Consider the following 25,881-nt stretch of genomic DNA (forward strand, 5'->3'; position numbering starts at 1 on the left):
TCCTGATGTGTGCCTGAACCGTAGAGAGCTCTCTAGCAACACCAACAGCACTTACGGCTTTTTTCTCCAAGATTCACAGCCGAACTATGGCAGATACATACACAAGCAGGTAACAGGTTCTTTTGAAGGTGCAGATTTTAGAAGACTATGGAGCTAACAAAAATCACAAAAGCCACCATTCAAATTGAGTTCTTGTTAGGAAGCTGCCCGCAAGCTCGCTTTAGATTAAAAATTAAAATAGATTATTTCTTGACCAAAGTGATTAAAAGAACTGTTCCAGGATTCCTTAGGGAGGGAAGACTGAAAACTTGTAAGTTCTCTCTCACCCATGTAGTCAGAAATGGGAAGCTGTTGTTTCCCAATTTCCTAAAGAGAAGGTTCTGGGTATTTTCATTTGTTGTTGTTTGTGGTGGTTTTTTTTAATTCAAAAAGAAGAGCGTAAGACTACAGCTCCTGCGGACAACGGATTCCTCATTGATACATCCTCCACAAACAGGAAAGGTTTTGCAGGCTGTGTAGGCTAAACTCCCAGCAACACTTTTCCAGTAGCTCTTAAGAGCACAAAAGGACTGCCAGGGAGGAAAATTTAGATGCCTAAGCACAGCCCCAGTCCTATTTTATGTAGCACAGGATCCCACACATCTGCACAGGACTGTTACCTATGGCAGACATGACCTTCTGCACTGGAACCGGGTATCTAAAACATCACTGAATGGTCATCTTTGGGCACCTGAATTGCTGCCATCATCAGACCCACAAATTAGTTTCTTGATGACATCAACTTTCCTGAAAGCTCAAAAAGACAGGTATTTTTTTTAATCTGAAAGAAAGAAGCTAAAGAACAGATTATCTGTGCAGCTTCTATTTCATCTTGAGCTAAAAACTCTTGACAGAAGATGGCAGCAGCAACACAAAAAATATAAAAATCAAATTATAAATAAATTAAAAAACTGAACGCTGTGTATCAATACCATTTTTCCGATTCCATTGGCTGCTTTGGCCTGTTCCTTGTGCTTACTGAAACAGAATGATTAAGAAGCCTAGAAAGAAAAAAAAAAATATACGTATTTATTCAACAGTTTGGTAGTTAAACCTTTATTTTAGAATACATGTTACTTTCACTGCATAACATTTCCTGTAAATAAAATGTTTTAAACATTAAAGTGATATTTTCTGTAAAATTAAACATGTATGTGTGTATACATATGAAATCCAAGCCCAATCCTGCTTCCATTTAAATCAACAATATTGTTTCCAGCTCTTGTTCAAGTTCAGAACTTTAAAGAAGCAAAACCTGATACCTGAAACCAAAATGAAGTCTACTTTTAGTTTTCTCCCTAAATATATACTATTTCAACTGATCTCACACCTGTGTCAAGTTATGCTGCCCTCAACACAAAAGGTCCCACTGTTCATTAAAATTAGAAGACGGAGGATAGTCAGCCTAAAGCAGACAAGAAATGATACGCAGATTGAGCACAAGAAATCGGTAGGAGCAGGTAAGAAGGCCGCTGGTTAAGAAACACTGCAAGCACAAAAGAAATGTAGGGGGAAAAGGAGGGGCGGAAAATGGAGAAACACAGGCTAATAGCTAAATGAAGAGTCTAACGTAGAAATGAAGCAATGAAAATTCCATTTTTCTAAATGGTAAATAGTCAAAAAAGCCTAAACTTAAGGATTCAGAAATATTTTTTCACCTGGAACAAACACATACCATGCATGTGCACACAGGAAGAAGATACGAGCTTTTATGGATGTGTAAAGTGTTAACAAAACAGTAACGCTTTAAACATTTCCAAGCTGTGTCATGTTGAACAGTAACTTGAATGAATAATTCCAGTTTCTTGGAGGTAGTAATATTACACTTTGACGCTGACTTCATGTGCAGAACTGTGATCAAAGTGCATTTATGCTGAATTATACACAGAACTAGAATGTATTTAAGAATCTGAAAGAATTAGAACACCAACTATTCAATGGAAGAAAGTAACACAGTAGGCACCTTTTTATATTACGATTACATAGGGCAGTAAAACCATTAACCTAAAATGACTGATGACTTTTCAGACTTCTGATTACTGAGCTCAAAGGTATCACAATAATCTCATTTGTAGTTTCAGTCTTTCACTGTGTGAAACTCAATTCAATGAGATTATGAAAAGTTCAGGCCATTAACCAACAGAGTCTGCAGCATTCACAGTCTGCAGGATCTGCTCCCCTGTATTTTGTTTTCAGAAACTTAAGATTTTTTGAGTGTGAATTCCAGAATTAAACTATACTATAGCCAGAAAAAAGTTACAAAAAATTAATATTCAGAGCATAGGTTATCGAACCACAATATAAACATACTATTTTAGAGTCATTAATTTTTTAGAGAGAACTCCCATTTAAATGAGCCTTATGTCTTCAACTGAAAACAATAAGAAATTCAGAGAGACTTTGTAGCAAATTGTGACCATTACAATAGAATGAGCTTTCAAAAAAAAAAAAAAAAATTTGAGTCACCAAACAGTTTAATGCAACACTTGCACCAAAACTGACACTCTCCACGTAAGTTCAATGATTGTATGTAACGCAGGCCACTTATTTTAAACTCACTATACGAAATACAAGAAAAAAATATCCAAGCTAATTCAAACACATATACACACGCACTTTACAGCTACCCTGTATCTATGAAACATGTATATAATTAATGTTTGAGTTTATAATAAAGTATATTATAAACAAAATATTTTTTTTTTTACTTTATAAAACTTCCTGTTTATAAAATGAAGAATATTGATGGGGAAGTAACAGTAAATTCAGTATCTGTCAGGTTAGCAGTTACTAGTCCAGTCAGAGAAATCTGAATTTTCTGTGAAAGGAACTTCAAAAAGGTTTTAGTTAAAGAAAATGGTGAAAAAATTTAATCTGAATTTCTAAATTGCAGACTGAAGAATTCATGGCAACATTATCTTTTCAGCCAGAAGGCTGGGGTGGGGAGGGGGGCCATAATTACTATAGTCATGTTAAGAACTGTCTTCTAGGAAATACAATGGAAAACTGAGTGTGCAAAATGAAAGTACAGGTAACTCACATTCAGAAGTCATGTTCTTTTCAGAATGGTGTCAATGGTGCAAACATTCACCAGCTGTTCCCATTCATACTACAACTCATTAAATCCAATTTGTTTTTTTATTAGATCCATCAATTATCAGGCCAATTACTTACTGATGGTCACACTGAATTGCTAAATAAGAACTTGCACAGGACACTTGTGTTAGTACCGCATTTAATTTTCTACTTAGGGTTCCTACTAACCACAGAAATTCTGTTTTACAGAGGTAGCATACAAGCCATTACCCTGAAACAGAGTTCTAAAATTCATACAAAATTTGAGATGTAAATACTCAACAGCACATACACCATGGCACATTTATATATATTTTAAACTTATTTTTCTAGTTTTGTATCCTGCAAGTGTAATACCTACTCCAAACTGCCAACTAGATGGGAAAGAAAGGCAATGGCAAGACCAATGATGATATTGTAAAAAAAAGTATTTAAAAAGTGGGTCTCTTCTCAGACATTTGTACTTTCATATTTTGAGCAAACACAACATCCTAACTAAGGGACACAAATGAAGCGAATGATAGTAATGCTATTTTAAGTTTAAACAACCTAGCACTACCTAGGGTCCATAAAGTATATCAAAACATTAGACATATTTTACAGAAAGGCAAAAAAATGATGGATTTTAAACTCATTCAGTAGCAGTGTACTGTCTTCACATATGGCACTGCTCTGTGATCACAGGCTGTGTTCTTAGGGATTTCCACAGTTTTAGGAATTTGCTATTGTGAGGTAAGAAGCCATACTTTCACGCAAACTGAAACCAGCTCATTTAGTACTAATGAAGATTATTTAATTTCAGCTGTACTACTTTCTTTTGAAAAAGACCAGGAATATCCGGAGTAAGTTACAGCATTTCAATTGATAAGGTAACACAAGTCTGAAATCACTTGGATTCATTGCCTACATGTCTGAGCACAGTCTACACAGCCCATTCCAGATTTGTTACCTGTGAGGTTTGTGTATCTGCAAATGCCTCCCTCACGGCTGCCAAATGCAAAAGAAATTGTCACTGGTCATGCTAATTTGAAAATTATCACTTTAAAACCAAGATATCTTAAATAAAACAAAACAAATTTTAAAGGCCCACACTTTTGCCTAACGTTCTATACTTGAGGTACGATACATTAAAAACCAAAAACACTGCAGAGAAAGCATGTTAACGGTACAGGAAGTTATGCTTCCAGGTTTGGACTCAGTTAAATGTTCTTTGGCAAGCTGCCCAATTAAGTATTTTCCTTAAGTAGTATTTAATCTTAAAGAGCAATAAACATACGGCAATCTACTTTTGATACCAAAGTATCCTAGGCTAATTGAGCCAATCCCTTTGTTTTTGTTTAGGAAATGGCCAAAACTGTGTTTTTTTGTCCACATTTTAACTTTGGAAATCTGAAGCTCTACAAACACTTTATACCTTGATGCACGTCCTGCCGCCCTTGTCCTCTGGAAGAGTTTTTCACTGAATGAAGTTCTATAGCTTAATGGCCTTCGTCTGTATTCATATTTCATGTACACCAAAGCCAAAGGTGGAAGAAGAAGCAGGACAGGTTGATGGGAGAGGACAGGGAATTCATTAGCATAGCAAGCAAAAAGAAAGAAGACTGCATAATATTTAAAAAAACTCACACTGAACAAACAGAAACATGATTAGTAAGAAATTATTTTGTGATGCTCACTTTTCTGATGATTGTTTAGACAGATTGAACATATTTTCCACAAATAAACACATAAATATCTTCACTACACCTCTAAATATTATTCTTACTGCTGTTTATGGCAAGAAAGTATAGATTCACAAAACTACGGATTGAAAATCAGGGCTAAATTTTATATCAGAGGTTTGTCCTCATGGACTTAAAGATACATAAGCAAGCTTTAAAATATAAATGTTAAACTAAGCAGTAAAACTTAACTAATAAGATTGTATATGTCTGAACAATTCAAGAGCAAAGCAGAACCATTAGCAAGATCACCGCAATAAGATATAACAACATATGACAAGTAAAATTCAAGTTGCAGTACTTCAGAAGAGGAGTGGCTTGGTATTTCAAATGATTAAATAACCAGGAAATACTAAAACTAATCAAACAAGACCCACAGGCAATATAAATAATTATCATATAAAAACCTAGTAAGAGAAAACCACTTATTCTCTATTTATTAATAAATTAATATGTGAAAAATTAGCATTCTTAAATGGTTTTGCAATACTTCTGCTAATAAGAACATATTAGCATTAATATTTCAATCGTATTTTTCCCTTCTCTGTGAACAAACCATTCGTAAATACACTGCATAGAGTTATAAGGAAAACATATTTCATCTTTTCTGTGTGCACATACATACTACTGCTTTTATATTTAACTTATGTAAAACACTGAAGAATTTTTAAAGCTCTTTACAGTTTCAGGATCGATTTCTCTGAGGGCTTCACGTTTACTTCAACTATCAAAACAGCAGTGCAGAATGTCATTACACAAAAATTCAAAAGAAACAGTATTTAAGCTGGCATAAAGTTAAATCCATTACTATGGGATAATAAACAACAATAATGAACTATTACCAACTACAACTTTCACCTTTCAGGAAAGAGCTTACTCTCGCTGAAGTACCTCACTGGTTATTTGCCTACTTGGTAAAGGAACCAGAGAGAACACTGTTCCTACCTCAGCTTGTCTACACCCTGTGCAACTGCAGGTATTCGTTCTTACTCTTCATTTTACACGGTTGTTAACTTGTTCTATTACATTCCTTTAGTCTGCCGCTTGTTCTACAGCTACTTTTGAAGAATCATTCTGTTGTGATGCCAACATGAGACAGGCAGTTCGTCAGGATGAACTTACACTATTCAAATTATTTTTTTTATATATATATATAAAAATATGCTTTTTCGTTTGACAGAATAACATTTGAAGAATTTTTCTCTTTGGTTCATAGGAAATTTGTATCTCGCATCAGACAATGGAGGAAGTACCACTTAAATTACCTTGTTTACCAGTAAAATACGACTGGTTTATTAAAATACAAACTATATGCAGGGTCCGCAACTCCTACAAACCAAGACAAATTAATTTTAACATGTTAAAAATAACCTACCTAACTAAGAATAGTTAATGCTCATGTAAGTATGCTGCTTTGGAAAAAACAAAAAAGTACAAAGAAGTTAACATACTTCAAACAAGGAAATCAAGAGACTTTCACATTCATCTCTTCCTCTCCATAGGAGTGTATCACCACTTCTCTAGACAGCAATTTTATGAAAAGAGACAGGACAGGTTTCTTTGAAGTCTGTCACTAACTGTTTAACATCTGGACAAAACTGTTCTTAAAATAAGGTGTCAAGAGCTTTTGGGTATAAGGCAGGTTAAAGAATCAACTTGTAACAAAAGTTAACTTAATATTGTAATACCTGTGTTTTTGTTCTTGCTGTAGTAACTGAGCTGCTATTTTTCTCAAGTCAGTCACTTCTTTGAGTTCATCATCGTCTTCAGCAAGCAGCTGCTCTTTCTGACATCTTAAAAATCAAAAATTTGTGACTTCAGTTAAGCAAGACGCAGCAATGAGTATATTAATGCACAATAACTAAGTGCTTCCTATAAGCTTATTTTCCGTCCAAGAGTGAGCACTGTGTTCAATATGAAAAGAAAATCATCATCACCCCCCACTGTCCGTAAAATCTTCCCCAAAAAAAAGCTCAAGATTTACCTTTTTTCATCTCCCCAGTCCTCATTTTGTTCTATTTTCTGGGATTTCTCAGGATGTTTTCCCCGTTCCTTACACAGAATGAAAAAATAAACTTAAGCTTCAACTACAAAAAAAAAAACAAACCAAACCCAAGCCTGCTGAACAGGTTGGGGTTTGTTGGTTTTTTTGGTTTTTTTTCAAACTATGCTACCTTGATATAAGACAGCAACGGTCCAATCTGTACCTCTCCTTGCTCAGGAACAGCTCCCTCTTCTGCATTCGGATCAATGTAATCATACACCTCCTGGTCTAGTGAGGATTGATGAAGAATGGAAAAGATGGTATTAAACAGTTCTCTCAAACAAATGTTTTTCCTGAGAGAGATAAGCACTTGTCAAAAATGTTAAGATAAAGATAAAACAACGAAATCATGTCTCCCTGAGCCAGAAATAATCTTTATTCTTTCTTTCTGGCCTTATCTATTTACACTGCTTTCTGAAATGATGAAAATACAATCAATGCCAATATGTGATCATAACATTTTGTACAATTTTCTTATGTTAGATTACCTAAGCAAAAGTATTTGTTACCTAAAATGACAGATGCACAACAGTATTACCTTTCTGTGGATCGAGTTTACTTCCCATTACATGATTGTCATTCCTCAATGTCTGTTCCCTTGTTGATTCTGATATCTGGGAGTGAAGGCTGATTGTATCATCATCAGACGGCTGCAAGGACAGTCACATTTAATAGAGAACTTGCATATCAATTACAGTATTGGATGATTTGCTAAGAACTTACAAATTATAGTGCAACTGACCCTATTACGAGAAACGGCTCCCAAGACAGAAAATATCAAGGCAGATGGGGGTTCTCTGTGGCTGGGGGAGCTTTCTGGGGAGTTGGGAAGAGTGTTTAAAAGAGTCACAGTTTAAGAAGTGACAGACAACTGGTCAGTATATAGTACTGAAATACAGTATTTCGTTCAAAGAGGTTGAGTCCAGCATCAGTCAGTGAACCAAGAAAATCATAATTAGGTACTTTCTTATCTAAAGCCTCCAAGTACTTTGACCCTTGTTAGACCTAGGGGGTGGCAGAGTTAGGAAGGGACGTGGGCAGTGGGAGGGAATCACAGCTTTACTTCTAATAATTTGGAATTTTCTTAGACAACCTAACTAGCAATACTTCTTGTTCTACAGTTTCCCCAATAACAGTCACTCGGCATCTGTAATAGTTCTAAGTTTCAAAAATCTTTTGTTCTACACTATTCTGTTTTGACATCACTGTTGGTAACTACAGCTCCTTAATCTAGATTTCTACAAATACACAGGTAACTTGTAGGGATTTTTGTTCACCACTTTAAGCCTAGCAGGTTATCCAGAAGTTTATTACAATTTAAACAATGGTGAGGATTACTAATGTATACAACACAAGTTTCATCCAAATAAACTTTCATTTTCTTCAGTACATTCATTTCATTAATAATAAAATAAAGTTTCAAATAAGTTTTGTCATTTGTGTAGAAAATGATTATGCACTTCACACATTAAAAAACCCAAACAGTTCCTCGGGTCAGAATTCAGTTCTAAAATGTATGAAATTTGGATTGGAATGAACCTTAACCAGAAAAGTCAAAGCAATATGTAAATTATTTGTGTCTGACACTGGCAGTTCAATGGTTTAAACTCAACTATACAGATATTCAAAGAATATTAAACACAACTTAAGTTAAGTATTATCTCAAATGATACAAAACAAAGGGAAAAAATTCTACAGTACAGAAATTACAGAAATTTAGCAGTGAAAAATACTCACTTCTGTTGTGGACAACCTTTTATCTCCATTATCACTTCCAATGCCAGAGTCTGGTCCATGGTTTTTATTGGGATAGAAGTCCTCCATGCTACGTTAAGGAAAAACAATACACAAAGTGCCACACAGGAATGAAGGGAATAGTAGTTTCACTTTTCTAAATGAAAATAAACATCTTTTTAAAAATACGTTCTCTATACTTATCAGCAGTTGCCAATACAGAATTTCTGCACAGTACCCCATGTGCTGAGGACAAATGCTTAATTTGCTACAGCAGTTGTTAAAAAAAGAGCACCAAAGCACAGTTAAAACGGACACAATTGATTATGGTTCTCCCTCTGTATCCATGCAATTCTAGAATTGTTCTATTTCATTAAAAAATACAGTCTTCAAAAAAGCAGGCTTCCTCTGAAATACGGCAACTTGAATTCTATTGCAGACAGGGTTTTCTAATAGTAGTAAACAGACATTCCCTAATAAACTGTCGTATCATAATGGTTTAACTCTGCCTGAGTACCTACGATGTATTCCCTCCAAATTTATGCCTTTCCAACACATAAAATTGGCAGCATCAGCAGGATGTGTTTTCCAGCTGTGCACTGGAGCTTGGTTTAAATCACAAGATTATCCAGGAAAGTTTAACTAAACAAGTCCACACTGCTACAAGTACGACGTACAGCGTTAATACCCAAGACCTTGCTAATTTGCAGGACATTTTATTTTTAGGCCTTAAGTTCAGCAGAGGCTTTTGGGGAGCAGCTGTGGACCATAGTTTTTAGGAACGTTTCGAAGTGATCTACAGACACTCTAGACTAACTCCCTATGACAGCGTTGCCCAAGACCATGGACTGAATCTGATAGTTCAGACTGTTCTGTGTAAGCTTTATTTATAATTTTCATCTCTCGTTCCGGCTTGAACACAGAAAGGCACAAGTCACATTTTAAGAAAATACGTGAAAAACAGTATGTTCATATGGTTTCCAACGGCAAGCCAACTGACAACAAAAAAACACAAAAGTTCTCCCATTTAATTACTCAAGAGGTACTCAATACGGAAGTCCAACTAATTAATAAAAAAAAAAAGTCCATGGTATTTCACTAATGTTTAAGTTATTTTCCCTTAATGGGAGGTAGACTTTTCATCTAACAGACTAACTCCATAGTCAGGATATTTGTGAGAACTTCTTGTCTACTGTGTTGATGCATCCATTTGAGAAATAAATAGGTAAGATTTCCAATAAATAAATTTAAAATATATCTTTGCTCTGATTTGCAAAACTTTAACAAGTACAATGGAAATTTTTCATAGCAACTCAGATAAGCCAATTAAGCTTCTAGTAACAATCTTAGAAAATAAATACTATGACTCCTAAGCAAAGCACTGAAATTACAGCTATGATCTGTAATAAACAGATCATTTCATAGCAAATGCTCTAGTAAAATAAAGCAAAACACTCACTACTAACCTGTCTGTGAGTGGCTGGGAGGGGATTCGTTTACCTAATGATGGAAGATCCAAAGAATCCGGTTTTTTATCTATTCTGAGGCACGCCTGAATGCTGAGGAATTTAAATATATGTACTTTACCCTTTAAACAAATCTGTTGGGAAACAAACGAACAACAAAAAAAATATTTTAATTACATAGCATGTCTTTTGAAAATGCACCCCAAATAATACTTTCTACACTGAGTTCACTGAGTTCATACCCACAATTTTCCATTAGGAGAAATACAGCTAAAAAAAATGAAAACCTGAATGGTATAACTTAGAACGGCTTCTTCTTTCTTAAGATCCTAATGCAAATTTCTGAACTAGAATGCTTTAATACTAACCTGTGCTGGTGGTATCTGCATTGGATTGTTATCCAAAACTATAACTTGTAAGTGACGTAACTTTCTGTAACAAATTGGAATTTCTGTAATTTTATTACAAGAAAAATCCAGCTTTACCAAGGGAAGGTCTCCTAATTCTGCATTGGGGGAAACAAAAGAAGAATCAGATACCTTCTTAACACTTCACCTAATTTACCTACATCAAAGAAATGAGGACTGGTAGCTTACCATCTGGCAACATACGGAGATTATTTCTTCTTATGTTTAATTCTCTAAGGGACTGCAATTTTCCTATCTGCTGGGGAAGAACCTGAAGTTCATTGCAGCTAATATCCTAAGAAAGATAAAATTCATAAATTAACATCTTAAATAAATTTAAGATCTGTAAATAAATTTAAGATACTGTAACACAGGAAAAAGCTATCAAAACTACTATAAAACATACTATTAAAAAAATACTATCTTTCTTGTTTTCTCCACAAAGGGAAGAAATGCTATAACAGATCTCAGTGTTCCTTCAGTATTTAGTGATTCATGTTTCAAAAATGAATTTCAGAACTTAATTCAAAGAGTTTAAACAATAAACGATGAAAGACAGGTTTTGAGATTGAAACTGTAGCCCAAGAACCAGGAGTTCCTGGTACAGTTCCCATACCAGTTAAAAGCTCCTTGTGCTACTTGCTGGCAAATTATTTGCCTTCTGCTCCTGCTACAAAAATTCATCTTTCTTAAAAAAAACCCAAACACAACACCAAAACAAAAAACCCCACCACCTTGAATGAACCCATGCAACTACAGATTTACACAGAGCAATAGCAGGATCACCAGCTTCTTGGATACAAGCACTAGAGGGTGACAAAGCCACACCAAGTGAACGCAAAGTACAGTGATTTCTGCCACTACTTTAACATTTATTTATGTAATCCAGACTGGGTCAACAATCACATTGATGTAAGACTGTTTCTAGCCTTTTTTATTTCAGATTCAACAAAACTGACTTCAGAAACTAGTTTGCTAGACTAGGCAACAATGACAGATACCAATCTGTTGAAAAACTGGAAGCTGATTTTAAAGGCAAGTCGAGTCAGTAACTAGAAGCCAGGCTTTAACCAGACAAACCCTTCTCCACTACGCACTTCCAGACCTTCGGCTTAGGCACTGTTCACGTGCTTTTAGCAACCACTATCGCTGCACACAGTTATATGTCTCAGAAAATACAGGCAGCTTGGGACCAACTGTTGTGTATCTATTGCAAGTTCTACTCTATCCACATCACCAAATTTAAGATGGAATTCCCTTCCTAAAAGCATCTTTCTAGTGCATGGCTTAGTTGTGAACTTTTTCTTTTTAATGTATGTATATATTATTTATGTTCTAAACAGGTGTAACACAAGTACTGAAATGAAACTCACTAGTATCTCCTTAACCTGTGTCTTCAAACAGGCATTCTAGGTTGGACGATTTTGAAAACTAAGCCAAAAATACCACAATTGCAATTCTTGAAAACATTTACTTTCCGTAAACAATAGGAGTGATCCCACCTTGAAATCCTACGACACTGAAGTGAGCATAAAGAATTCCTCACCGAAGAGTGAAGGACACTAGAAAAGCCTCACAAGCATTCAGAATATCTCATATTACTTCTAAGTTAAAACAGAATGTTGATTTATAGCTCAGAAATTAGGTCATGTTAGAAGAAATCCCCCAGGCATGCACAGCTACTCTAGTAACGGTAAGAACTGCTTGCAAGGATGAAAGAAATCATACGTAGTGGAGAGAGAAAAAGAAAAAAACCACCTAGTCCAAGCGCTAGATCGGTGAATAATTGTGCATAGTTCTCCAAAACACATAAGCTTCACACAGAGTAATGGTCAGAAAAGCCCAGAATATTAAGAAATAGAGAGAACGTAATGGATGACAAAACACAAAACATCAGTATGCCACAGGACAAACAGATGCTGCACAGACACCTAAACTGTGACTATCACACATCCTTCTATTCACCTCAATCAAAACAGAGGAATAGTAGAAATGGTAGAAAAAGAATAAAAACCAACACAGAAGGCTACAACAATGACTGAATGGCATAACTTCTGTAAGCGCACAGAATACAGGGGGATGAACTCTTCAGCTGGAAAGAGATTCCTGACAATATGTAAGAAAAATTAACAGAATTATGGTTACTGTAAAGAAGGTAAACTGAAAAATTCACCATCTTTAACAACACACAAGCAAGGGACTCAATCTGAAGAGCATTTTTATTTCCAAACCCTTAAGATTTAGTTAACCCAATATAGTGATTTAACCCCATTTTTATAACTCTATATTACACCTGTAATTTCAGCTCAAACACTAAAAAAAGCAGTAAACAAATTTACATTTTCTAGGTCTGTATTTTTTAAATTACTAGTTTATATTTTTATTATACTGTAAATAAACTGCTCAAACTAATTTTACTTAGTACAATGGTTCACAATTGTACTTACCAACTCCATTAGATCTCTCAACTTTCCAATTTCTTCTGGAATGGAGACCAGCTTATTATTACTGACAACCAGAACTTTAAGTGGAAGATCAAACAGGTATTTTGGCAACGTTGATAAAAGATTTCGACTTGAAAGAAAGAAAAATGAACAAGCAAGGCTAGATTATAATCTTTAAGCCTGACCGGGAGTCCAAGATGCACATTGTACAACTTCTCTCCTATTCCAGAGGACATTCTCCACCTATTACAATTTCATCTAAATTTAAGCTACAATCTCCATAATTAATTCTTTATCAGATAAAGCCTCTCTTAGATATGTGAATTTTAGGTCCCTATCTAGCTTGATGAAATGAGTATGCACTATAACTAAATCTAACACTAAAACATACAGAGCTATCTGTTAAAAGAAATAGTTTGATGTTTGCTTTTATCTTGCTTTCCAATACCTTCAGAAGGACCATTTGATCTGACAACCTACCATTATAAAGTGCATGTTCTCAGCAAACCACAACATTATACAAGGCCATTGCTTCTCATACCATGTGGTCATGTCACTCCTGAGCCATCATAAAAAGCCCTTAACATCTATTTATTACTTTGCTGAACAACAGCCTGGACAGTAAACTTTAAAATTTATTTCTTTTGTGTGTATCATTTTCCAACTACACGCGCATATGTCTGCTTTATACACAAGTAATACACTGTTACTGACAATTTTGATTAAAATACATATTGGAAAAACTACCAACTGCAGACTGCCACTACCAGAAATACACAGAATTTTCCTAATAAGGTACTTGTACATTCAAAAAAAGCCATTGAAAAACCAACTTCTTCAGCTATGGTATGAAATAATTCCTTTTATACACAACAGTGAAAAAAAAAATCAGTAATTGCTGTTGCTTTAAGTAGAACTGTGTAGAGGTCAGTTCTATTTTGGGAGGAAAAAAAAAAAAAAAACCAACAACAACACCCACAAACTTAAGTGTTGACATTTGTGTTACACTATATTAAGACAAACCCAGAAGTTATACTATTAAAACAGAGCACTATTTCCATATTTTTAAAAAAAAACACCAAAATATTTTACATTAATTTTCTCAATTACTCCAGTTTACAGAGCTGCAAAATCAACAAAAATTTATGTCCCTGCAAGGGTTTCACCTTCCAAGTAGTACTGCAATTTTAACGCCATAAAATGAAAGTAATCTTCTATCAGTCTGTTAATTCTAAGTGAATACAAGTTTTGGATGTAGCTATACAGTAAATCTCTTTTTGTTTTGTATTTCAGGCAGATATGACAGGCTTTTTTTATTGTAGAGCACGAGACGCAAAAACATCATGTGCAAGTAAACTTTTAAAATTGATTACAAAAACATGACAATGAAACAGTCATTCTCCACAGCCTTAATTTCCTCTGGTCTTTTGCTTGAGGTGGGTGGTTTTTTTGTTTGTTTTAAAAAAAGCTGCCTACTTCACAATGAATTGCACAATACATTTCTTCAGTCATCTGAATCCAGAATTAGAATTTGAGATCATCTGGTTTTCTTCTGTAACAACATACTGAAACTAGTAAGCCTGGATTTTAGTCTTTTTAACTACTATAGTCTGCTGTATTGGCTCTGACTAAGCCCCCTAGCAGCCCCCATGGTGCTGTGCTTGTGGTGCTGGTGACACACCGGGGCTTTGGCTAAGCTGAGCAGTGCCCGCACAGCACCAGGGCTGCTCTCCAACCTCCCCCCACCCCTCAGCAGCAGGCTGGGGGTGGGCAAGGTCTTGGGAGGGACGCAGCCAGGACAGCTGACCCAAATGGACCAAAGGGATACTCCATGCCATATGATGTCTGCTCGGCAAGGAAGGCTAAGAGAAAGGAGGAAGGAATGGGTATGTGTTATTTACTGCGTTTGTCTTCTGGAGCAACCGCTACAGATAATGAAGCTCTGCTTCATTATATGGTCAAACATCACCTGCTGATGGGAAGCAGAGAATAACACATTCTGTTTTGCTCTGCTTCCACAAGCATGACTTTTCCTATTGCTTCATTAAACTGCCTTTATCTTGACACACACGCACCCCTCACCCAGGTTGGTTTTTTCCACCTTACATTCTCCCCCCTATTCTGCTGAGGAGGGGAGTGACAGAGCAGCTTGGTGGGCACCTGGGGTCCAGCCAAGGACACCCCACCACATCCACATAGTCATGCGTTGTGAAAACAGTCCTCAGACATTAGCACAGAAATGAAGACAGAGCACAGTATGGTAAATGATGATTATAAGAGTTGGTAAATGGTGATTGGGAGAGTCAACTCTCAAAATAAACTTGTACATCCAGTTAGAACTACAGGTTATTTTATTCTGTGTGAAGAATTGCATTCAGCACCTCAATTACGATCAAAACAGAAATGAGCTGTTGCAGGACTTTTTTTTTTATTTATTACTTTCTTCTTTCCCAAGGATCAATTTGCAATTTTTTTCAAAACAAATTCTGGAATCATATCTCACATGTTAAATACCTCTTAGCTGAGAAGACTGTTTCTGATCTTGACTACATCAAGTTCAAAACAAGGAATATTGTTGAAAACAGGGTCTCTGCTCTTTTTGGGAGGGTTCTTCCAGATTCCCTCTCCTTTCAGAGCTCATATTAATCTTCTGCTCTTCCAAGAAGATCCAAAGATATGTTTTCCAAGTTTAAGAACAGCAATACAGCGACGGACATAAATATCATGCAAAATAACAGCCATCTGGCCAGAGTAATCTACTCTGAAGAGTCACAATTTTTAAATTTTTTTTCTTTTTACAGTTTCTAAACATTATGTGTCTGCACAACACACAACATTAAAACCAAAGAAAAAAGTCTGTAAACTCACCTTATCCTCAGCTACCATGGTTTACTGACTGAGATTTCATAATGCAGTCAATTCCTTCCCACAAAGGAAGGAAAAACTGCTGCCTGAAACACCAAGGATAATACAAACAAACAACAGAATTTTACTTATCTGGGCAAAAATGAGGGCAGAAGGGCACTCAATGACATGATGAGTAGAATCCCTTCTCTCCAATGAGTTAAGTTACATAAAGACCAAAAATAACAAGCATTACTCACCTAATGTTAAGGTACGTAAGCATTTGCAGGTTTTTAATAGATTCTGGAATGGATTTGATACAGTTGTGATACAAATTCAAAGTTTCCAGTGGTGCAAACAGCCAGACATCAGGAGGAATTTCAGTAAATCTGTTCTTTGAAAGATCTAGAAGCAAAAGAAAAAAAACCTTAATTTTTAGTCAAAAATTTCCCTGCAGTAGGAGAAGATAGAAGTACCCACTGTTCCTGTCATGCTCCTAAAAATTAAGGTGTTGCAAGAAGTGTAAAATAATTCAGTTTTACCAGATGCTGCTGAATAGAATACACAAAACCCCTTAAAATATTGAAAGATTATTGTTTGATATGCAATTACAACAATAGAAAAGTGACAGGAATTCAAAAATAGATAGCCCACTACACAACTAAGAACATTTTTAAATGCAACTGAATACCAATTATGATTTTCCTTCCTCTGTCAGTCTTTGTTCCGTCCAACTGTTGGGTTTTTTCCTCCAATTCTAGGCACAACAGTAAATCAAGGTACAAACCCAGTAAACATTACTTTTCCTGTTTGACAGCTACATTAGAATCTAACCTTATTGTACAAAATATCTGCAATGCTAAAGCCAAGTTTGCAAAACACCTTACATATTTATTTTGCTTAAGAAATACAATTCCCATCTAAAAAACTATTCTTTCTTGCAAGCACAGTAACTGAGACATTCTCCAGTTACACATGTGTAACAGCTAAAAAGAGACTGAAGTCACAAAGACCAGTGCCAAAAACATTTAGCTATAAAAATAGGCTAGGCAAAATTGCAACCTTAAGAGCAGTAAGGAGGTATCTTTGACAATGGAAACATAATACTTGAACTAGAGTTATTTCAACAATGCATGACTTCATTTTACAAATCTGCATGCAGAAGATACGAAAAACCAGATCACTACAAAAACGCATACCATCTCCAACTACATGAAACCTTTAAAAGGTCCAGAAAATTCAAGTGGGATGTGACCCAAGAATTGGAATTTCCAAGAATGGAAATTATCAGTTAACTACTAAAAACCTGTCTTGTAAGAAGTCCATGAAACTATCTTGGAAGAAAGAGATATCTACTTGAGAATATCTGTCTACCTTTTTGAAAGTGACTCTTATTCCCAACCCAAGATATTTCAAAAGGATGTGGTTTCTCAGAAATGCTGAACAAACTCTTTTAACAAAGAAGCAGTACAGATCCCTTGCTATTTCAGGCTTTAGTTCTCTGTTTTTAACACTTGCATAAAATAACTGTGTTTCTGCTTAGCTCCTATCACATTACTGCTGGAACAAACATTATGTTTGTTCTACACTGGACTGAAAAAAGTAGACTAGAAAGTAGCTGGAAAAGTGGCTCAAAGAGGAGGGCTCAACAGTCTGAAGTATGACAGGTATGAGTGGCATTTTTCAGGGCAAACGTTTGAATCTGAGTCATTTAGTATCTCCAACAACCTGGCAAACAGGATAGAACGTGCCGTCAGGACGTGCATGGACAACAAACACCAAACTGCAGGGAGTGAAGAGGCAACGAACATGCTGGAGGGATGTGATGCCAGCCAGAGTGACCTCAGCTGGCAGAAGTTCCATCCAGTTTAATAAAGGGAAACACAGAAAGTTGCACCTGTGGCAGAGTAACTCCTCGCACTAGTGTGGATGGAGGACAAAAGGGCAGAAGACAGCTTTGCAAACAAAACATGGTGCTGGTACACAACTGGCCAGGCTGAATGCAAGGCACCAGTGTGCCTAGCAGGGGGGAAGGCCATCCACACAATGTCCTGCAGATGCCCATCAAATACAATGGACTAGTACAATGAAACGTCACCTTCCAGCGGCATTATTTTTGGAAGCAACCTCAACTTTGCTTCTGAAGTCTAGAATACGTGACATTTGTGAGCTAACAGGCTGTCACTCCATCATTCCATCATTTTTAAGAAATATTCTCAAGCTGAAGTATCACAAAGCCTTCCTTCAGACCAGGGCATTCACTGCCATGCAGAATTCTGCAAACTCCATCCTCAAGTGGCAGAAAGAGAAAGATCTAGGCTGCAGGACTGGCATTCTTAACGAACTGAATGAAAAATGGAATAAAGTTAATTAAAACTAAACATTCCAACTGAAGTTAAAAAACATTATTAAAAAAATAGCATAGCTTGAGAAAGTTTTCACAATAGGTGAGGTCTGTTTTCAACCACATCAACTTTCAAAACATTATAGAAAAATGGCAGCTTTCACATGAAAGAATTTTCTGCAAAACCCTTTTTAGGTTAAACAAAGGTTCTCTGGGCTGGTTTCGGCTGGGATAGAGTTACTGTTCTTCACTATAGCTAGTACGGGGCTATGTTTCGGATCTGTGCTAAACACGTGTTCATAACTGAGAGATGTTTTCATTATTGCCAAGCAGTGCTCACACAGAGCCAAGGGCTCTTCTGCTCACGCCACCCCACCAGCGAGCAGGCTAGGGGGCACGAGGAGCTGGGACAGCTGTCCCCAGCTGACCCAAGGGATGTCCCACACCATATGACATCACGCTCAGCATATAAAGCTGGGGCAAGAAGGAAGAAGGGGGGGATGGGATGTTCAGAATTACAGCGCTTGTTCTTCCCAGGTAGCCACTACATGTGACGGAGCCCTGCTCTCCCAGAGATGGCTGGACACCTGCCTGCCGATGGGGACTGGTGAGAGAATTCCTTGTTCTGCCTTGCTTGCGTGGGTGGCCCTTGCTCTACTTATTAAACTGTCTTTAACTCTAAACCCACAAGTTTTCTCACTTCGACTCTTTTGATTCTCTCCCCCATTCCAATGCAGGGGGAGTGACCAAGTGGCTGTGTGGTGCCTAGCTGCCAGCTGGGGTTAAACCATGACACACTTATTCTAATACTCAGCAGAATGGCACAACTACGTGCAGAAAATGCACACAGAAAAAAAGATGCATAGTTGTATTGCCAGCACACTTCTACAACCTCCACCACGTGAGAGAGTCTTTGATACAAACCCATTCTGAAGAAATCGGCTCTAAGGCTCTTCCCGATTTTATCAGCAGCTGGAAAGATTAACTGAAGGCTGGTACAAATATCTAGTCCACAAAATACAAATGACAAACCCATCCTACTGCCACTGATCCAAAGAGCAGTACTGTAGGTTATATCTGAGCTGGAAAATTCCAGAGTACCATGAAAATTCTGCCACTACATGTGCATCCAGCCAGATGTCTACCATAGGTCTTGGAAAGAAAAAGGCTAAAAGCCAGCTTTACTGGTTTTTCTGCAGAAATAAAACTCAAGAGGTGGGCCAGACCACAACTACAGGATGCACCAACTCTATGCCCTGGACAAATGTAGTATACAACAGGCAATATAAAATATTGTAGTTTCTAGCCTGGCCTGACAAAAATGACATTAGCACAGCCTGGTTAAGTCCCTTAGTGTAGCCTTGTACAAAACCCATACAATTTCACATTACAAGAAAATATACAAATACTGTGAAATTAGTATACATTGCTGTTGAAAACACTTCCCTGAAAATAATGCCCCAAGACACTGTGGGGCAAGGATTCCACTACTCCATTATGAAACCTGAAAGTCCTCTTAAAATAGGAAATTATACCCATTATCTGTCAATAACAAAACAAAAAAAGGTACATAATGAGCTGGAAGATAGTATGACATCTCTTTCAAGCAACCTGCCATTCATTCAATGCAAAACAGCATTAGAATAGCTCCAGGGGTTCAGATCTTTCGAAAGAGAAAGATCCGAGTGTATACAGTTTTCCATTTATCAAGTATACTTACAGCTTTTTAAAAATAAGTAATTCTATTCTGTATCCAAACTGAAAAGTTATTTATACCTGTTTTCACAATGAGCAAAAAATGTGTGAGTTCATCTATTATACTAAATAAAATGTGAATGTGAAGCTTATGCAATTTAGGCACCTTTTGAAGACTAATAACATATGACAGAGAAAACAGCATAAGAAAAAAACAAGGAAACTTCCAGAATGGAGTGTTTCTCTACAAACAAGACAGGCTTAAGCTCAATGAAAATGGAAGCACACTGCTGGCACTTGAAATGAGAATGGTTTTGTAAGGGTTAATAGACTGAAGAAGCAAGGGAAGCTGCTAAATGCAGAACCACAGATGATTTAAGATGACAACTCCTCCAGAAGTGAGATTATAGGGATTCTTTGCCTAACCAGTTTAGACTGGAAAACTCTAAATTGGGGTTACGTGAAGACTAAATAGAAGACACAATCCATAACTGCTCACGAATCACAGAGTATTTCAATTCATTGTCTCTGCAGAAACAATAAAAGTGAGAAGTACACCATTGCTAAGGTTAAATTTAAAAGGGGAACTAGAAAAATATGGAGAAGTTCATTGGAGCTTGGTTTCCTTTGAACAGGAAAAGTCTTTACTGACTGTGAGACAATAATTAAAAGACAATATATTTAAAGTTCAAAAGGAAAGAATTTTAGGAAATCAGAGTTTGAAGGGGAAGCTATAAGTAGTAAGTAAGAAAGTATCTTGTACAAGTTTAAGCCACAATCAAAAGGTAAAACAAAAAGCTCAAGCTGTCAGGTTAGAGCAGCGTGCAATAAGGTAGTCAAATAGCATTAACATCATGTTTGCCCCGTTTTCACATTTTTCCCTAAGCATTCACTACTGCTTACTATCAGAGGCATGCTGCTACAACAGACTGGCCTTTTATTTGATCCAGTACAGTCATTTTCATATTCACACTTTGTATGCACTACATGCTGAATTTGAAATACAGGCTTAGTTGGGAAATTTACACTTGGACCTCATCTTTACATCGTAACATTTTTCATAAAAATACACTGATCCATGACATTGATGTGTTGGGGGTTTGTTTGCTCCAAGTGTTCCAAAATTGTATTTAGAAACTAGATCAAAAAAACCAACAACCCACACACACCCCCACAAAACCCAGGTCTGGTCCCCTAATTTGTATTACATACAGATATTCCTAGCCAGTTTTTCTAGTAATGCTTTAGCCAAGCCTAGGCCAAAAAACATTAAGCACAACAGTAACTAGATAATTAGTCCTACAGAAGTCAATGAATGTATAAAACTAAGTGTTCAGACCTGATCCCAAAGATAACACTTTTAGCCAACCTAAACACAAATCTGAGATCAACACACAGAACATGGGTAAAATTTATTAGTCTGTCAGATGCAAGATCATGCTGGAGAAGAAGGAAAAAAAAAGACGTCCCAGAAACTGCAAAAACACCTGCATATGGTAATTCTAGGAAGCAGAAGTCTTCCATATCCAGAAAACACTCAATCCCCTTATAATTCAAATCCTGTGATTGTTACACTTTACATTGAACAATAACAGCAATAAAAATCCACCTCAGTTTAATTATATTTCACACAGTAATTATTAATTCACTTGACAGGCCAATGGTACTGAAGAAATACAGGCAGGCAAATGTTCCTTCTTTAGTGTAATGCTCCAAAACCATCTTATGACCACACCTCCTACCAACTGTTCTTCTGTTACACAAATATTCCATCTTTCTGTTTCTCACATCTCAAACAGAAAGCCAAGTGTCCCTCCTTCAGCAAGGTCCTATAAAGAGAAAATTATCCAATTTGCATTTGATATGATGGAGTACCAAGAATGATATCAGCAACACAGACAAGACTAAGGCCTTCCTAGTGTGTCACCTTCACTCACAATTAAGGACATCAGACTTCAAACATCTTTAACTTCACGATCAACCATGGTAAATAACGGCCATCATTCACACCACAGCATTCAAGTAACAGGAGGCAGAATATAAAATCTAAGAGACTAAGTTCTGTTGCACAAAGATATTCCAGATGCTGAAATGTCAAAATAATTCAAAAGAATCAGCCAGTAAATGTATGCATTTCCTTATCTCCCTAAGGAGGAGGAAGGGAAGTTAAATCCAACCTGCGAAGCATTTAAGATTAACCATAAAGCAAAGATGAATGCATGAAATAATTAAACTTGTCTCGAAAAACAAGCTAAAAACCTAAGTCAAGACTACAGAAGTCTAATACTTTAAGCTCCTATGAACACGAGTTGTCCACCTTCTACCAGGAACGGAGATTCCAGAATACATAGAAAGAAAAGTATGAATCCAAAGCTAACAACAGGCCAGCCTGCCAAAGCAGTCCAACACTTCATCTACACTATGCCCACCATGACTCCTGCTATGATGGGGTGAACTTCAGCACACTGCTATGTTATTATATAGATTTAATACATGTAGTGGAAGAAATCTCTCACTTAATGCAGATGAACAACAACCAGGGCTACAGAATGAGAGTCACAGCAAATCAAAGCTAAGTAGAAAAATACCCTCTAAATCTCTCAGCTGGAGTGTTGTGACTGTGGCCTAACAAGTAATTCCTTAGCAATTACCTAAGTTCATTAGCTATTTTACACTAGCACAGTTTGCATGGTCATACCATGGAGAAGTGCTAGTTTAGTCCTCAGGAGAATGTTCCAAGCCTGTACATCTCTAAGTATGTTTGCATCGCTACAAAAACTGTGGTTTTGCATTATCCTTAGTCTTGTCATCTTCTTTACTGGGAATGATTAAATGCAGATGCTCATTAATTTTATTAGTAAGAAACATTGATGAGCTAACACTGAGCTTGATTTATCCACAGTTAAAAACGACATGCTTCATTTTACTACTACGTCAGTATCCAGCTTCCAAAGACCTTGAAGAGCTGCTAACAACTTACAAGTGTTTGAACAAAATGGTTTAGAAAATATTTTCCTCCTTCCTTGTCTTAGCAATCCTGCTTTGAGAAGTACACAAGGTAATGAAAGCCATGGAAATATAGTAGTTGTTTAGTACCAAACTGAAGCTGCCAGTTCCTGTTGTGGTATTTCTGTAGTGAAGATCAACATACTCTATAAATACAACTGGTCTTCAGTGTAATCACTACAAATATCCTTGTTTTCTCTCTTGTTTTGATCTTCAAAAGTCACATAAGTACTATATAAATGACTTGATCATTCTGTCACTAGGGCAAATGGATTCATGAGTCTGCAGGCATTCAAAGGTACTATTTGAATTTACTGATCTTAAGCTGAAGTCTATAAGCCCAATATTACAAGTGACAAATGATATAGGAGAAAAGCAAAAAATTAAGAAAACAGTATGTTTCAAAGTCTGCTAAAGCTTGGGGATCCTTGCCCAGCTTGTTGATAAACTAAGAAAGGAACTAGGAGATACAGCTCTCATTACTAACCACAGAAATGGCACTTTACAGGAACAAATCAGTTTCATTGTTTACGTAACAATGCTGTCTTTAGTCAGAAAAATGAAATTACCTGAGGCTTCTAGGAGAATCCAGAAAACATACTTCCCCAAGACTGAAATATCACTGGAAATGCTCAAAACTCAACTGGACAAGCAAACTGCTCTAACAATACCTGTTCTGAGTAGTAGACTGTCCTGGATGACCTATCAAGATCTCTTTCAACCTATGTCATTACAGGATATAAAAAAGTAGTTTGTTTTTATTACAAGAGTATAATCATCTTAGGTTTGGAAATATTACTTGAGTATTTCAAATATCAGTTCCTTATGATGGTAAGGAAGAAAACTAGAGATGGATCAAAAAAGCCAAGTGTTCCTAAAGACTTACCTGCTTCCTGTAAAAGGTCTTAATTCTGCCAGCCATGAAATCTGATAGCAGCATTAATGAAACAAATCTTCATTTTCAGCTTTCAAATAGAAAGTTATGGAAGAAGAAAAGAAAAAACACAACAAACCAACACAAAAATCCCCCCCAAAACAACAGTTATATTCACAAAAAAGTGTATCCTGTGTCCAGTTTACCAAAAAGAAAGTGAACACACTACAGTGTTTTAAGCACCTTGCTCCTATGTTGTTATCTGGCATATGGAAAAAAAAAACCAAACACACACACACCACAAAAAACAAGAGTAAGCCAGAAACAGAAAGCTGGAATTGGTGGGAAGGCGGCAGACTATTCAAAGGTTTTTTTTCCTCATAGATTCTGATCACAAGTCCTCTGAATAAGCGACCCAGCACTTTCCAATAAAACTGAAACAGAACTAGGTTTCTGAAACTACTAATTCATCCTGATTATCGGAAACCTCAGGAGAATGGTACTCTTACACTTGCCAAGCTTAAGTCAGAAGGGATGTCCTCTAGTATCTCTAGCATTCCCCTCAAACTCTACACATCCTACTGGCAGGTTCAGAGTTCAAAACTTAATCACAGAATCATTTATGTTGAAAAAGACCTTTAAGATCATCAAGTTCAACTGTTAACCCAGGACTGCCAAAGCCACCACTAAACCATGTTCCTAAACACCACATCTACACATTTTCTTAAACACCTCCAGGGATGGCAATTTCACCACTTCTCTGGGCAGCCTGTTCCAATGCTTGACCATCCTTTCAGTTAAGAAATTTTTCCTAATATCCAATCTAAACGATCCACAGTGCAACTTGAGGACATTTCCTCTTATCCTATCGCCTGTTTTCTGGGAGGAGAGACCAATGCCCTTCAGAGAATCCTGGACTAGACACCTCTTCTGTATCAATACAGTTACGTCCAATTTATATATTAGGAACATGTTTACAATATACTGTTATATATAATTTTCTGGGCTTTTTTCTAATTGTATATAACCCTACATATAACCATGATCAGAGAAACCACACATAAATAAGGACCAGCACCTCTTCCCAAGCACCTATAACACCAAGGAACATAGTGAGAAACAGCAGCAAATATAAAAAAACCCCTTTGCATGTAATGTGACAGTAATTTGACAGCAAGGGAAACAATAGTAAGACATTCTGAAACTGAAAGGAGAAAGAGCACTGAAAGGATAAAGAGCACTGACAGAGTTGCAGCTTTTATGCAGTCACAAAATTGCAACATGGACGGATGAGACACTCACGACTTCTAAGCAAGTTCAGAAAAAGTATAAAGGAGGCATTTCCTTGCCACCAATGTGACTATTTAATTGCTAGAGAGATGAAAAAAAAAACTTCCAGGAAAACTAATTACTTTGACCAGCTTCACAGCTTCCAGTACATCTTCAATCATTTATTCAGTCTTCTAACACATGCAATGTCTCCTTATACGCTTACTGAAGTAAAACACAGGGTACTGCACCGTGCCAATGTGAGTGACCATGTTTCTCATAGTGGTATGCCATCAAATATTTAGCACAGGGATGTTCCATATTAGAGAAGCTAACCAACTTTTCACATTGCTTCTCAGTTCAATATTCCTTTGCTTGTGTTTGTTCTTAGACCTGTTTAAAACAGGAAAACACTCCCAAGACTATAGGTGGCTATAAGTAGCTTTTTTTTTTTTTAACTGTGTCTTTGACAGAGCACAGAATAGCTTCTATTTTCGTGAAAAAGATATTACAAAATGCTGTTTGGGTTCTAAATCCAACAACTGAAGAGCTAGGAAATACCTGCTTTAGAGTTATCCACATCACTAATTTCAGTTACATCCTCCCTGTGCACTTGAAGTGACAAATGAAGAAACTGTACACAACCACATAATTGAAGTTTCTCATCAAGCACAGAAGGAAGCTTGTACAGAACAACCAGAAACCAAATTTTACAGATTCTGAGCTCTTGGCTTTTCAAGCTAAACAGCACTACTGAAGAAGAAAAAAATCCTTTTTTTTAAAGAAAAAGACTATTATTACTTTAGGGACTTAAACCAAAAAAAAAGCATCTCATCAGTTGGAACCACAGTTCTTCCATGTGAAATACATCTTTCTGTAATTGAACAGACCAAACAGTTACTGTCTCACAGACTTCTGC

At 36.6% G+C, this 25,881-nt stretch overlaps 1 protein-coding gene across 4 annotated transcripts in view; it reads right to left on the reverse strand.

The window, feature by feature from the left end:
• The window catches only part of LRCH2 (leucine rich repeats and calponin homology domain containing 2), a 55,956-nt gene that overhangs the window by 22,231 nt on the left and 7,844 nt on the right, over nt 1-25,881 (reverse strand). For 2 of the 4 annotated variants that reach the window (XM_037407698.1, XM_037407697.1), the window contains exons 2-13: nt 16,035-16,179; nt 12,934-13,060; nt 10,676-10,781; nt 10,448-10,584; nt 10,080-10,213; nt 8,617-8,704; nt 7,418-7,529; nt 7,010-7,107; nt 6,820-6,887; nt 6,524-6,628; nt 4,529-4,606; nt 972-1,040 (exon numbers count right to left, since the gene is read on the reverse strand). In XM_037407698.1, coding sequence (XP_037263595.1) covers nt 972-1,040; nt 4,529-4,606; nt 6,524-6,628; nt 6,820-6,887; nt 7,010-7,107; nt 7,418-7,529; nt 8,617-8,704; nt 10,080-10,213; nt 10,448-10,584; nt 10,676-10,781; nt 12,934-13,060; nt 16,035-16,179 — 1,267 coding nt within the window. The remainder of the gene's footprint in view (nt 1-971; nt 1,041-4,528; nt 4,607-6,523; nt 6,629-6,819; nt 6,888-7,009; nt 7,108-7,417; nt 7,530-8,616; nt 8,705-10,079; nt 10,214-10,447; nt 10,585-10,675; nt 10,782-12,933; nt 13,061-16,034; nt 16,180-25,881) is intronic. The other 2 variants (XM_037407700.1, XM_037407699.1) reach the window with 1 other exon arrangement.

Source organism: Falco rusticolus, chromosome 14 (assembly GCF_015220075.1).
Source record: "Falco rusticolus isolate bFalRus1 chromosome 14, bFalRus1.pri, whole genome shotgun sequence".
Classification (NCBI taxonomy): domain Eukaryota; kingdom Metazoa; phylum Chordata; class Aves; order Falconiformes; family Falconidae; genus Falco; species Falco rusticolus.